Consider the following 15,731-nt stretch of genomic DNA (forward strand, 5'->3'; position numbering starts at 1 on the left):
CCAAATTCATCCTAATGATAATATTAGAGATAATACCTATCCTACTTCAGTTTCATAAGTCTCTAGGATATACCAGCTCCACCTCCAGATCTGTCTAGGCTGTCTGAACAGTGATGGTTCACAGGCAGGTCAAGAAATAACCAGATGAGACTATTACACTGAGAATTACAAAATCTGTAAGCCTCAGTCGAGTCTGTGTTGTAACATTCTGGGGACAATATTTTATCTTCTGTTTTCAGTGCTCAGACTAGGAACCAGAAGTTGTTCAAATCCCAGAGAGGAGACCTAAAATCTCAGCCTGAAAGTTCAATCTGACTCAAATTCCAGTAATAATTAGTTTCTGCTGTAGGGAAGTTGATTTGGGGAAAGTTTGGTTTGAAGGGCAGTTTCAGTTTGAAGGGCACAGAGTTGATTTGCAAATACTTTGCAGAGCTGCAAGGAATGGAAGTAGGAAATTGCACAGAACCTTGTGTATACTCTTTCAGCATCAAAACAGAGCATTCTCAGCCTGTGAATTTGTTGAGGCTCTATCAAGTAAGAAAACTTTGTGATGCAATCATAGATCTTGCATTTAATTTTAAAAAGATACTTAGTCTTATTTAATAAAACTATCTGCAGAAATGTCAGCCATTCCCTGGCAATTGATTTCAGTGGATCTAAAATTTTGCTACAGATGTTTGGATGGTATCCTCTGTATCTGTTTAAGAGTGATGACCAGATTTACCATTCTTTTACATGGCTGGGAGCTACAAAGAATAACTGAAATTAAGAGTAACTGAGATTAAAATAACAACAGAAAGGTGATGCTACTTTGCCTTGCTAAGAAGAACAGAATGAAAGAAACTGGCCAAATGGGGCTTATAGTGCAGCTAGTTATTTGTTTCATTCTGTTTGGCTGATATTTCATCTTCACAGTGTAACTGTTTCTCTCATAGCTGAAGACTATAGAGAAATTGTTTTGCTATGCACAATCATCTATCATTCTTCTCTTCAATAGCTACATCCAAAGCATGTCACTGAGCTGCAGAGGGGAAATACTTCTGGCATGTGGGTAACTCAGCTGTCTGTCAGTCAGGAGTTTATATTCTGACTCTGGGCTTTGCTGCTTTGCCCTACTTGAGCAGTGGTTCGTGTGGGAGAAGCTGGGCTTGTCTTTATACTTCCTGCTGGCCCATGTTTCTGTTATTCCATGGTGACACAAGCAGCAAATTAGGCTAGGGTGTTGTAAATTTGGCTGCTGTACTGGGAAACAGCTGTGGATGAAAACTACAGACACAGTGACAGGATCTGAGTTATGTAGAAGTATGGCAAGTCAGAGGCAATGAAAAGTCTTGAATGGCACTTTGTGGCAATTGGGAAAAACTTCCTGGAAACTTAGGGCATGGGCAGTTGTTAGCTTACGCTTTTCACAGAAAGCCACCTAGAGTCCAAATTAAGTCCCTGTTACACTGCCTTGTCTCAGATCAGTGGAATCAATGAATAAATGCATTGCTCACACAGCTGTTGGCACCAGTGGAGAGTGGCAGGAGAGCCAGGGCCCGAAAGCCAGCCCAGCACAACAGAAAGGGCTGACCCTGGATCTGAGGAGAAGGTTCAGGAGGCGGATGTGCTGTTCAACAGAGGGTTCAGTACCAGCGGGGTGAAGAGCACTGATGGCTAGATATGGGCAGTGTGTTGCCCTAGGGGACACTTTTTGTCTTGTCTGTTGAAAATAGCATCAGTGCTGACTGCAGCTGAAGCCTCATTTCTTGTAAATGACTTCAATCATAACAGAATTAGTGTGACCACAGCCTCGGTGCGGTAACAGGCCCTGCTTGGCATTCAAGCTCCTCCTCCTCCTGAGCACTCAGTAGCTCTCCACAGCTTAAATAAACAGCTTTCTGAATTTCTACAGGTCTATTAATTTCCTCTGCTTGTTAGTGTTTTACAGCTGTTGCATTGTATGTAATTTAATTACTCAGAAAGTAAAACGTGCTTCAGCCTACAGGGTGAGGAGGCCTGAGGCCTGCGGCCTGTGCAGTCCCAGGAGCAGGGCCGGGTCCAGCAGGGCCCTGCTCAGAGCCCACCCTGCTGCCCTGGGGACACAGCCACGCTGCAAATGGCATTCCTGGAAAGCTGTCCCTTCCCCACTAACTGTAAATATTACAGTCTCTGCAAAAGCGTGGCTTTGCTGGGCTCCTGAGCATGGCTCAAATTTTCCCACAACCCTTTAACAGATTGACTGTTTACTGTTCAGCCACGGTCAAAAGGTCAGAGGAAAGAGCTGGGTGAGGGGAAGGGACTGGAATCACCACTTTATGTACTATTTAGCAGGAGAGAGTAAAATCTGTTGCATGTTTCTATTGCTTTAGGTGCAGAGTACTGCAAATTCCTTATTTCACCTTGCTGGTGCTTTATTAAAACTGAGGATGAGAGATTTGACCACTGAACTTAGTACAGAAATCTTCAGGAGACTCCTGCTGTGCCCCTTAGAAGTGACACCACCCTTAAATCAGTGTACACAGGTAAGCAGACATTTTAGAGAGCCCTTGATTTGCTCTTATAGAAGGAAAGTCAGAGTGATATTGTGAACACACATCCTGTGGTTAGGATTTCCTTACTGCATTGGTGCAACCCATATATACCTATTAGAAGGAGGATGTTCCTGGCCACTGTATTGTATGCTGGGGAGAAAGAGAGAAGGAAAGGAAGCAGAAGAAAAGGCAGGTAAAGATAATGTAATTTAAAAATACAAGTCAGCTTTGTCTCCTCTTAAGAGGCATTTTATGCAATTCTGACCTTCTTGCTTGTCCTTATTTATAGTTTTGGTTATATATTTTTTATGAGCTATCCCATATTTGCATTTCATAATAAAGACAAAATGAAGATATTAGGCACCTCATGTGGGAGGATATGGCTTATTTCTGCTAAACTTACTCTAAAGCAATATAAGAGAGGAAAAAAACAGGTTTGTTTCTGCCAGGAAGAAAATGAAATTCACTCAATCCTTATGCTTTTCATTCCACACCTCTCAGTGGGAAGCCCCTTATTCTCTATCTAGGTCTAGTTTTGCTTGGTTTTCTCAGAGGTAGCAGAGAAGTTACATTGTGCTTGTTCTACCAGTAATGCTGTCATGTGGGCACTCTTCTGTATAGCAGGGCAAGAGCCATTTGTTCAGAGCCTGAAGGGTTAAAAGATACTAGTGTGGAGCTGGGAAAAAAAGAGTATGGGGAAGGGATAACAATCTCTGCTGACAGCAAACCAGTCTGGCAGCCTTCACCCTACAAAGACTTCTTTTCCAATTTAACAATGCTATTCACATTCAGGCAGTAGCTTTTTTCCAGTCTCCTATCTGCTGCATAGCACAGCATTCACTACTTCCCAAATTTATATCCTTGCAGCTGCTGTGTGAAAATGCATCATTTGACAACTAATTCCAGCTTTAGAATTAAGCAGAAATGCTTTTTGCTGGTTTAGGACTGATCCAAAGAATATTTTAGGGAAGCAACACACCATGATACTGCCTGTGTGTTCTTTTTCCCTTTTTTCATAATGTCCAGTCCACTGAGTGATCCTTAGTCATATCTGAGGAGGAAACCTATTTATTCCAAAGAAACATCAATGAAGTAAGAGCTGATTTGGTAAATATTAAACAAATTATTCAGTAAGGATCACTATAGAACATACACTCAATGTCTCCTAAAAGTGGCTTTATCTTTAAAAGGAATGTGAATTACAGTAGGGGGAGAGACCTTTTATCTCCCAAACTCTGAAGATTACTTCATTTACTGCTTGCAGTTCCTGTAAGCACTGTAGATCTGGGCTGACAGAGTACATTTCTGTGAAAGACTGTGCCTTCTTTGAAGTGATTTGGTTCAGCCTTTTTTCTAAGTCAGCTTTTCATGGATTTCAGGAAATGCTTGGGGGAGAGGAGAATCACTTTCTCATAATGCAGGTGACACTTTGCCAAATCAGGCATTTCAAGTCATTCACAGCTGCAGTTTCTGGGGGCACTGTTTTTGTGTTTCATGAGCAGATGGAAACAGAACAGTTAATGTAGTTTAACTTTCTCTGAATGCAGCTTAGCCACTAGAAATTACAGCTGCAAATGTAGAGGGCAGATGTTCTCTGGATCCTGTCATGGAGCTAAGTCATAGATTCTTTTAACATGCCAAATCTCTGCTCTGTAGATCAGGAGGAATTTAAGATGAGAAACATATTTTTTATGTCTAAGGATGTCTGCACCTTTGCCATTTGTGCATGCAAATTTTTAAAGGGAACTAAACTATCCTTTCCCCAATGCACCGCAATGTTACAGCATTCACAGATTAAAGTGTGTGAAGAGCATTTCTGGACAGTTTTATTTTTCCTCACTGAGGTTCATGGGGTTTGGTTATGTCAGACAGCAACGTCTTCTAGCTCAGGGTTTTGCACCTTTCCACAGAAATAAGACAAACCAGTGTTGGTGGAGTTTGCTCAGCCAAGGGTTTGATTTGCTCTGTCAAAAACTATGCATCACTGCAGTCTTTATATATTGTCCCTGTTTCTCATGGATTTAGGAGAGAGGTGGATTCCTGGGCAGATTCAACCTTAGTATATTTTCTACTTGCTTGCCCTTTTTTATTGTAGGCTTTTGCAGGCAGGAATCCTCTGCTTGCTGGACCAGCACTAAGACAGACTAATTTGCTAGGGCAAAGAAGCAGGACCATGTGGAGACCTGTCTGCACTTACACACTCAGTTAAGCAGTTAGTCTGCCAGCAGGATAGGTGCCAGAGCCTTTAAAACTACAAACAGAGATGCTATTTTTTTTAAAAACTGTGACAATAAAGTTTATTATGTTAATATCATTAAAAATATTATAAAATAGTAAAATATTCTGCTTGGCAGAAAAATTATGCCAGGGTTTTAAAACCCCAGGTTTGTGCAAACAGTTTTTGTAAACATAAGAAGTCAAGTGTTCAGGTTCCATCGCAAAATACAGTAAACTGCTACAAAAATAAGTTTGCTCGCTGTCAAACATATTTAAAAACCCAGGAAGATGGATTTCGTTACACATGTCTAATGTGTCCCTATACAGTTAATGCTGCACTTATATCTGAAATGGGAAGGATTTCAGGTAGTCCTTTAAAACAGGATTGAGTGGGATCTGATTTAAGTTCTCTCTTCCAAAAGTCTTCACGATGCTTTTCCGGCAGAGCTCCTGCAGTGGCTGCACCCGGACCTTGCGAAGGGGGGCAACCAGTACTTTCCTCGGGGAGCTTAGGTAATGTTCCAGCAGCTTAAAAAGACAGTCAAAAGTCTCTTTGCTGCCATCCAGGCTGAAACGCCCAGTCTGAAAGTTAATCCGGATACTGGTGGGCCCAGTTGCAGTCTTAACACTGATGGCAAAGAAGCAATTCTTTTGTGTGCTGTCCCTGATGAGGAAGGTGCCCTCGGGCTCAGACTTCAGCTTCTCGTGGGCAGCACTGACAGTCAGAGGCCCCCAGTAGAAGCCACAGGCATCCAGCAGGCTGCTGGCTCGAGTGATGCTACTGAAATCCGCTTGGGAGCGAAAGGTTCGGAAGTGTGTAGTGCCCTGTGCCTGCACAGTGCCGGGCCGGCCGGGGCCCTGGAAGCCTCGTGCCTGTGAGCAATCCCGTGCCGGAGGGTCAAGAAGCCTTCTTGGGTCTGCTCCAAGTGCATTATCTGCTGACACCTTGCTGTGCGCTACCATCCTACAGCCGAGAGCAGCGGATGCGGTCTTCCATAGCGTCAGCGGCTACGGCAGGGCGGCCTTCCAGCAGCTACTCTGAAATGCCAAGGAGAGACACCATGTGAGATCGATCCCCAGGGACAGCCGGCAGCAATCGCTGAATGACCCTCTTCCATTGATACACCTCCCACCCATTATAAAATAATAAAATATTCATTTTCCAATTTACACCAGGCAAACAACTGCTCTCTTTTGGACAAGATTAGCAGCCTATCACTATGGCAAACTCCAAAGCTCCAAAAATATTTAGCAAGGATCATTAACAGCTACAGAAAATAATAAGTTTCCCTGCTATGAGCCCTTTCAAGGCCTAGCAACTCAAATGCCTTCTCAATGAGACGTCATCTCATGGACACCCTCTGCCATTCTCAAGTTTTTAAAGAACAAATCAACAAGGTTTTACAACTGAATTACCATTTTTTCTGCCTTCCAAACTACAATGTCAGGACTCGGCACACAATGTTGTTATTTGGTGCATGCATTGTACAAAAAAAGATAAAGTGGATGAAGGCTGTGTTCCCAGATAACTAGGGAAGAGAGTGAGGTGAGGTTCCATTGTATGACTGAGGTGCAACTTGGAGGGGCAGCGTGTAACACGGTCAATTTACACAGTAATCCTAAAACTTCTTTCCTCTCTCCTGTTAACCTGAGGCTCAGCTATAAAAGGCCATTTCCATTCTCCCAAGTTTCCCTTGGGACAGCAATGCTACAACCTACTAGCTTATACAAATCAACCTCTGTGAACCCTTAAAGCATTACTCCACAGTCTCTCTCTCTTTTTTGTATCACATGCACTTTAAGTGGCCCAATCTAAATTGCTTCCTATTGATATATCTTTCAACATGAGGGACTAAATTCATCCCTCGTGTTACTTCAAAGGAATTAGCAGTGCTGCACCAGGAATGAGTTTGGCCTGAAATGTCTGCCTCTGACAGTGTGGTTCAATACATCTCCGCTGGCTGCCTTGACCTTACTGGCAAGCATAGATTTTAGGATTTATCCCTATAGTCAGATATAGATCTGCAGCAGCAGCTTGTTGAGAAGCCTTGAAGGATTCTCAGAAATGAATCCCTCAGCCGTCTCACAGTTCAGGGTAACATGCTAATGAGGATTTCTAAGAAAGCATGCTGCTGGATTCCTGTCTGTGCTAATTTAACAACTTTATGTTTAGTTTCATTTAGGTCATATTACTTCCTCAAGCACCTACGAGGGTTATAAAATCCTTAAGCTGGTAAGTAACAGGCTGAAAGTAGCATTGGGCTTGCTTTGCACAGCAGAAGGAAACTGATGCCAGTTTTTCCAAATACTGAGCCAGGATTATCGCTCAGTATTTAAAGTTAAAAATTCCGTTTCAGGACACCCTGGGGAGAAATAAGCACTAAGCCCGCGATCTAAAAATCAAAGGGCTCCCTAGCAGAAGCCGTAGGGAGCCAAGCGAGAGTTTGCAGTGCCTTTCCGAAGCGCACAGAGCAAACGGGGAACATGCCAGTCTTCGGAGCCCGAAAGCCAGGGCAAGGATCTGGGACAAGGGTGCCCCGACTGCGGCGGAGCGGAGACTTCTGCGGGGTCCGGGGCCTGGCCCGGCTGGTCCCGGCGGCGGCGCGGCCGTGCGGGCACTGCGGGCGCGGGGCCCTGCAAACCCCGCTGCGTGTTCCCTTTAGTGCTTGTCCCACTGTTTTACACCAGGCACGACAGGTCTGTCTGAGCACGGACACTGAGCCAAAAAGGGAGGGGGAAAATGTATTTAAAATTAAAGGGCAAAGACTCCCCAAGCCACCACACTCTTGGCAGATCTGGCAGGATTTCTCCGAAATCTGAGCTCATCGGGCCGCGGCGCCCGAGCCCTCGGTGCACGTCGCGGTTGGCGCGGACCCCCCGGGGCAGACACCCTCCCTTACCTCGGGGTGCCGCGGGTGGGGGCCGTCCCCGGAGCGCAGCACACGCTGCCAGTCCCAGTCCTGCTGCTAGTCCTGGTCCTGGCCCCGGGGGCCGGTCGAGCATCCTCCGGCGGGGGCCCTGCCTGGCGCCGCGGCGAGCCGGGGCTGCCGCGGGGCGGGCGGGCGAGCGACTCCTGCAGCGCTCCCGGCCCCTCCAGCGCTCTGTGGCCACGCATCGCCCCGGCTTTTTATTTAACGCGGAGGAGCACGACTCGGCTCCTCCCCGCCTTCTCGGAAAGCATGTGGCCTACGTTCACTTTCGCTTTCCCAAAGGCTTGGTGGCCCTGAGCCAGCTGTAGCACCGCCTCCGGAGAACGGCGGGCTCCCTGCCCGCCGCTGGGGATGCTCTTCAACCTCTCTTCTTCTATCCGACTACGTCTGGGTTTACTCTTTTTTTGCCTTTTTTTCCCGGACAGCCCCATTGGAGCAGGCGGTGGCCGCGGGCAGAGTCGAGAGGTGCTGCGGGGAAAATCCGAGCACGGAAGCCCTCTGTGGCCCCAGGGAGGCCAGGGGACCACTAGAGGTAGGTGATGGATGAGGCTCTGATGGCAGCTACCTCAAAACGTGTGGGGGAGAAATGGCAAGAAAAGCAAGCGAGCAACCACTGCGGGGAGGTTTCACGTGAAAATAGCTGTTCTCCTCAGAGCTAACAGGTCACCATGGACAGAAGAGGTAAGAGGACTTAATGTATAACTTAAATGTTAAAGAAAGGACAAAATATTAGACCAATAATCTCAAAGTACAAAAAGCATTTATAGAAGCTTATGATCCTTCCACTGAGAAGACTGTAAAGATGCAACACTGGGGTTTGAGTTCTTAAAGCAGAACTTCCCTGGGGTTTTCTCCAGAGTAATCAGAATTAAAAGTAGCTGTTCAAATCCCAGCTGTATTTATAACCTTGCCAGCAGCCAGTGCAGGAGACTTGGAATGCTCTCCTGCTCACCCAGAAGGAGGTTTGAAACCTCACATACCACACCCGTATCTTATGTGGTCCCTTAAGCGGGCCCAGTAAAGTGTGCTTTCTTCCAAAGAGGATGTTTATTAAATAACAACCACGTTTTAGAGGCCAAGAAGTTTCCCTGTAGTTTACACGATGTTTTGTGACAATGCAAAGGAAATGTCTCTGTCAAGTGATTAAGGGGAGAGGGTCTGGCAATGCCTTATGTGTTGTCCTTGGGATTAAATTGAGGGAATGTATTTCTTGCTTTTCAAAATCCAGTGTGATCACAGACTGACTTAACCTGATGGCAAAACAGCACCTTACAGTGATGTGCAGCCAGTGTACAATAGGTGAATCTTGAAATTTCTGATGATGTTTTAGCCACCAAAATTTACTGCTTATGTTCTGTCATGCAAGAGCATAGTTGTAATGAATTTGGAGAAGCAGTGTGCCATTAATTTTAAGACCTTGCACAGAGATTCACTTTATGCTCAGACTCCTCTCTCAAGTTTTGAGCAACAGAGCTTAGTCAAGGTTTGGCATAATCTGCTGGAGGAAGCTCATTTGCTTTACTGTATAAAGCAAAAGCATGAAGGACTGTTGAAACCGAAACTTCCCTTAGAATTTGAATATGCAATATTGCCAGTCTTAGGCACAGTGTGCTCCATGCAGGAGTAGATTCCGAGGCTGGTTTGGATATGGCATTGTTGGTGTTCACACAGGTACTTCAGCCAGGCCTTGCCCTTAACAGCTTAAAGTCTACTTTGGCAAGACAAAGTCCCCTTCCTCCCCCCCAACTCTTCAGACAAGGGGTTTTGAAGTGCTTAACTCTGTCAAGATAAGGTAAATCAGAACCAAAAGTACAGCTCAGATCCTCACAACTCCTCCCCCAGCGCCCAGGGCGCCCAGCGAGCTCCCTCCCTGCTGCTGCAGCCTCGTCCTGCCGTGGCTGTGGCTTTTAGAGGCAGAGCGCTTCATGGCTGGAATGCAGCACATTGGGATGCGATTTTCTCACGTGAGACAGAGCTGGCTGAAGGTTGCTGTTGATGTGCCAGGAAAGCTGTTTCACTCTCATGTATTTTTTAATTTTGTAAGATCACAGGGGAAAGAAAGATCCTGCAGGTGCACATGCCGTCTGTCTGCCATGGACTGAGTAGTGCAGCTGACAAAGTGTCCGTCCAATAAGTTGTGTTCATTGAGCAGGAATGTGGTAACAATATTCAGTTGGAAAGCTTCAGAGCTTGGCAAGGCTCGAATGGGTAGGTGAACTCCCAGTCGCAGAGGAGAGTGATGGAGTGAACTTGCCAGCTTGGACATCAGAAGCCAAGTGTGTCAGGCTGCTGCTTATGGAGTTTGACACCATCCCTACATGAACCATAGTGAAAGTGGTCCAGGGTGCTCCATGAAGTGCCTTAGAAAGGCTTGCCCAGGAGAAATGGGCTTCAGTTGTAGTGTGTGAAGGAAATTTGCACAGTGAGTGAAGTTTCTGTGATAGGAGTTGAGGGTTTAGATGTGAGGGTCCCACAAGTTGAGCTTTCTTGGGAAATCTTCAGTTTTACCCACTCATGTTTTGTTTTTGCAACTCTCCATTCCCATCCTTCGGTTTCCTTTCCTGCATCCCCTCCCTCGCCTTAAGCCCCCAGCAGTGTGTGCCTCGGGAGGAGTGCCGTGCCAGCGGGATCCCACAGGGTGCGGTCACGGTATCCAGCAGAGGGCAGTGCAGAAAGGGGAACCTGGGCAGAGCTGCTGGGCAGAGCATCTGGAGAAGCATCTCTAGATAAAGGACTGAAGGAGAAAGCACCGCTGCCAGTCCAGGTGATTCTGACCCGTGCTCTGGCAGCTTAAGGAGCACTTGCTGCTTTTTGCAAGGTGAATTAGACTTAGAGTCTATTTGATAAGTAAAGCCTTCCATGTGAAATGCCTATTTTTCTTCATGTGGAGAAACAAATTGTGTTTCCTTCCCTGCTGATGGTCTCAGAAAAGAAAAGCAAAATCTGGAGAGAAAATTATTGAGAGATACTACCCCATCTTCCTTTCTCCCTTGTTTCTAGAGCAGGAAAGTAAATGCTTTTGCTATGAAGGTTCGTATCAGTAAACCTCCAAAAGTTAGGATAAAGAACAAACTTAGCTTTAGTTAAAAATGAAAGTCCTTAGCCCTATTTTGTAAACACTGTTTTGAAAAATGGCAGAAAATTCAGAGGAATTGCTCGGCATTTGTGCAGCAGGAGCATGGCTTACTGGCTAGAAACAGGACAAAGGTGACAGGGAACCTGTTTAGAAAGTCCTGGGAATAGGGATGCCAGGTAAGGTCTACCAGAAGGTAGCAAGAGAAAAAACATGGTTCTGAAGATGGTTTTGGAGGTGGGAGAGTACTGTTTCTGTTGGGAATACATGAGACATTTGCCTGTTGGTTAGTTTTCCAAACCCCACACTCTTGCCAGAATAATGCAACTAACAGCAGAATAATGCAGGCAGAACTTCTTCTATTTGTGCTCCAAGCCTTTCCTCGCCCTCTGAAACCACCAGGAGGGATGAGGTTGTGATACCATGTGTGGTATTCCCCAGTATAAATTCCATTATGGGGCATTCCACACCCTGCTGAATTCATCTCCACTGCAGGGACAGTCCTCTGGGGAAAAGAAAATCAGAAAACCTGAAAGGCTTAGAAAACCAGCAGGCACTCCCCATTTTAGCTTTTTCCTAGCTTTTGAGAATAGAAGGAGACACTGATTCTGTTATGAACCTGGATTAAGGGACAGGGCAATGTGTCTGTGGGACAGTATGTTGTTTAGAGTTTGGTACAGTAAGTGGGTGATCAGTGTGGGTTTAATATAGAGTTGCTATTTGCTTGCAAAAATGGTTCAGTAAATAGTCATATTTGACTATTTGTCTTTTGTCTTGTGCTGATACTGCTGGTACATGATAGCTCTTACATGAATGTGCTCATTATCTAAACTGATCAAATCACCAACATCATCTTTAGAAAAGAGGAACTGAAGCACCAAGAGATTCAGTGATTTGCTTGAAGTCAGAGTGAGATAGTCTGCAGAAGGGCTAGGAATGGAACATAATTCAGGTCTTCATAGCCCTATACTAGAAACTTAACCACAATACCATCCTTCCTGTTTTAGTGGGTTTTGTTTTCTTCTCCAGAATCTGAATTTTCATTTAAACGAAACCCTTGAAATCGGAATTCTTTGATTTTGCAAGTAAATTAGACACCACACTGTCTGTGAGTCTGCTTTCAGATGCACTGAAACCAGCTGCACTGAGCCAAGTGTGAACCTGTCACCCACTTTGACAAAGTATTTGGGTTAGAGTTTGATGCATTTAAACAGGACGTGTCCAAGAGATGCAGCTATCGTGATCTCGCCTCACACATTTCCATTCCCATACTATCCAATCAATCATTTTCTAAGTTAGGAGGTAATAAAATGGGCCTGATGAATACAGCTCATCTTCTTATCCTTTTAGGCAGCTCTTCCAGGTGAAACAGCTACAGATGTGACTCACTTTACACTGGTATTAGTTATCATGCTAGGTATCACTGAAGAACAATGTGTGTCTTGCCAGGCAGTCAGTCACAGCAAATTCATCATTATGCCAAGAACAAAATACATTTTGAGGATGTCACCAATTTGTTATCAAGCTTTGATAAGCATCTACCTAGACAGGGGCATGCCAGTTGGTACAAAAATAATTAATTCTGTCTGAACTGAAATTTGTGCTGTTCTGCAGAGAATGTCCAAGTCAGATCCCATCCAGATGGATTAGAGGAATTAGTGGTTTTGTCTTCTAAAAAGGATGCGCACATGTGTGCTGGCTAGAATAGAGAACTCTGAGGTTTGGAAGTTAAGCAAATTAAGCTTAATTGTGGATTAAGGCTGAGTAAGAGCTGAGCCTCTCTGTCCCTTAAGTTCCTTTGAATAGTCCATGTTGTCTGAAATATTTCACTGTAAGAGATATAAACTGCTATGTTTCAAATAAGCAATACATTAACTGTCTGAGGCTATGAGGAAAGTTTCTTTCTCAGCTGGCTATTCTGGAATTGTTTATTTTGAATTATGTTAATTACTTTCTCATGGAAGTTAATGCTGGTTTCCTTGAGCCCAGACTAAATGGATCCTGTCTGATGTTCAGTGGAAGTTCCTTGTTGGTATTAACTAAGTCAAATCAAGATTCACATTAGTCTCATAAATTCAAATGCTGAGCACTTAACCACATGAAAATGTGGTTTGGTTTTCTGCATTTCAGTAGTTTAGACATCCTTCTTCATAGTTAGTTGAGTGGGGGAGGGGAAGGGAAAGTCTCAAAATTGTTGGTAAAAATATTGTGAAAGGGCAGCCTGCTTTGTGTTTTTTGTTTTTTTTTTCATCCAAATGATAAATTTGTCTTACTGGATTATGTGTGAGTGTGTCTGTATGTGCATACTCCACAACTGATGAAGGAACTTTGGATCCTTAAAAATAATGTTGGTGCTAATTGAAGAGGTAGCAGGGTCCTGTTCAGGGAACTGCAGCAATAAATACTGGGCTGGACATGTTAAAGCAGAAGCACATGAAGCTAGTTTGGCTTCCAGATACATCTGCTGGACTACAGAGCTTTCAGTGCTGGCTAGAGGAACACATTTTATTCTTGGGCATAATCAACACATGGGGAGATTGTTATGGTTGGGGTGAGGTAAAGGAAATGATTCAAGTGTTCCCTCATCTTTGGTTTTCAGTCCACAGAAATTGAATAAAATTCATTCTTAATATAGTCAAATGGATCCAAATCTCAGTTCTATTTCTTTGAATGCAGAGAGAATCTACAGTCCAAATTAAAAAGAAGAAGGTTGTCTTGTTCTTAAAGTGAATAAAGACTGATGTGGTGCTGTTACAGGAGGCAGAATTAGCACACTGGAAGTTGAGAAACAAGAGGGTGATGGCAAAGCAGTGTTTTGCAGCATCAGCCAGATCCAGGTGGACAACTCACTGAGGCACTTTCAGATGATTTGGCTGGATTTTTAAAACTTGAAGCCATCAAGCCTGGATGACTAAATCTCAATAAATCACTGTTAATACTCAGAGAAAAGATCTTCCATGGGCATGATATGCTGACCTCTGTATTCCTACTGTGATTGTAATCTACCTTAACTGACAGATCTTTTTCACAGTTGCAGTCAAATCCCAAATCATAAACCACAAATTCTTCTGACGATGGAATACATTTGGTTCTGCAGTATCTAATAACTTCTATACCAAACAAACAGTAACTACTGAATGTGTACCTTTTATTCTATGGTACAGATTGGTCTAATATAGATTTTATTATTGGCTTACGCTCTTCAAAGTATTGAGAAATTATCCAGATTTCTCTTCTTGCTCTGTCCCTGGAGAAAAGATAAGTCCTGATAGGTGGGTCAATAGTTTTCTTCAGAGTACAAATATTAATTCCTCATTTGCCAAGAAAAGAAAAGGGAAAAAAAACCCACCATAATTGCTGGTGTGGAAAAAGAATTGGATTTTTTTTCTTCAGACATTTTCCTTTTCCAGATTTATTGCAAACCTCAGCCAATTTTACATGTGAACTCAACAAGCTGAGTGCAAAATGGATTAGCTTCACCTTGTTCCAGCTCCAGGAAAATTTCTAGGAATCAGGAGAATAAACTGACAGTTTCTGATGAAAGATAAAAAAGTCCTTTAAATGTAGAATTTTTGGCATCTGATGTTAAAGAAACATCATCCAATGATATTAATGAAGCATTTTCTAATTTTAGAAATATCTTTATAAGTTATATACAGACCTCACCACACATACTTTTGGATTAATTAAGAAGAAATATTATGTTATGTAAAATCAGTGTAGCTTAGCATGCAGGCCTTGATGTCCTCTATCAGTAAATGAGATAATTAAGAATATGAAAGTGGGAAGAGTGCCCAGCCTGGAGGATTTTCTGCAGGAGTTCTGGAGAGACCTCATGGAGTTGCTCTTATAGGGAGGGTTTCTGTCTGTGGTGACTCACTTTTCCAGGGCCACTTTGTCCTCTAAGAGTGCAAGAAGTCCTGTTGTCACTTGTGTTAAACTGGAAATGAGTGCTGTGCTGTATTTCAACTGCAGATCTATTTCTGTTCACAATAACGTCACAAGAAAATACTGGCAAAATTCCTGATAATGAGTCTAGAGGAAGTCTTACCCTTAATCACGTTAATTGAATTGAGTTTGACAAGACAACCTTCTAAAACTTACTGGACACATGGGTAGTGACCTGTGATGCCTGAAACCACCAGTGATTCTAATACACCTGTACTGACAGAAAAGCCTTCTGGAAAGGTAACTGGAGCTATTCTTACAGGAGAACACTTTAAATTTGTACTTCTCCTTAGTTCTTTGCCCAGCTGCCCTGTGCTGTCTCTGTCTTACACCACTGGAGTATGGACTAAGTTACCTCTCAGTTTTTGCAGCGGTACCAAAACTGTGTCCGTGACCTTCAGGATTTACTTCTAAACAAAATGATCTGTATATTGCTGACACTGCAGCCTCATCCAACATAAATTCATACAGCCTGCAGGTAGTTGCTGATTTAGTCCATATCTAATCTGAAGTTCCATAATTAGATGTCTCTAATCACCAGTTTAAAAATTCAGATTAGCTGTGTGATAAGTTGTAAAGAAAAAGCAGATATAATTCTTCCTATGCCATGTGATGGAGCCTTTTCCCTCATGAGCTTTTATATGCAAATAGATACAGTGAAGCACCTACTACAGTACCAGCAAGAAATACTAATAAATGTATGAATGTAAATTTAATATGAATTTAAATACTGTGCTCCCTGTCATGACTTCCCTTATGATAGGTGTATATACTCTCTTCCTGGGTCTGTAAGAAAGGTTAAATTACTAACAGGGAGTAGTTTTTGCAGTTAAACCCTTTGTAATCCTCACACAATGCTGTCCTTACCCTTGGCAAAGGTGGAGCAGCTACAGACAAGGTCCTACATATCCTGAGAGGTTTGCTGAGCTTCAGAAGCCAGCCAGACACCCAGAATTTCTGGCTACATTAAAAATAGCACAGTATCTCCCCAAGTCCATGCTCAGAGTCTGTGCTCTGGTCAGGAGGAAATTTCCTCGAGTTTAGACTTTT

The 15,731-nt window shown here is 43.6% G+C and overlaps 1 protein-coding gene and 1 long non-coding RNA gene across 3 annotated transcripts in view; one reads left to right on the plus strand and one right to left on the minus strand.

Annotated features, from left to right (window-relative positions):
• The window catches only part of LOC137483577 (uncharacterized), a 66,202-nt gene extending 51,425 nt beyond the window's left edge, over window positions 1-14,777 (plus strand). Inside the window, exons 3-4 of one of the 2 annotated variants that reach the window (XR_011004538.1) lie at window positions 2,352-2,504; window positions 13,491-14,777. This is a non-coding gene — a long non-coding RNA (uncharacterized lncRNA). The other variant, XR_011004539.1, reaches the window with a different exon arrangement.
• Window positions 4,783-7,839, minus strand: SOCS1 (suppressor of cytokine signaling 1). Its single transcript, XM_068206775.1, has 2 exons — window positions 7,631-7,839; window positions 4,783-5,768 (listed from the first exon to the last, which is right to left on the minus strand). The coding sequence occupies exon 2, from the start codon at window positions 5,691-5,693 to the stop codon at window positions 5,070-5,072; it is 624 nt and encodes a 207-aa protein (XP_068062876.1). The 5' UTR covers window positions 5,694-5,768; window positions 7,631-7,839; the 3' UTR covers window positions 4,783-5,069.
• Window positions 14,778-15,731: the final 954 nt, after the last annotated feature.

The sequence above is a fragment of the Anomalospiza imberbis genome, chromosome 16, assembly GCF_031753505.1.
Source record: "Anomalospiza imberbis isolate Cuckoo-Finch-1a 21T00152 chromosome 16, ASM3175350v1, whole genome shotgun sequence".
NCBI lineage: Eukaryota > Metazoa > Chordata > Aves > Passeriformes > Viduidae > Anomalospiza > Anomalospiza imberbis.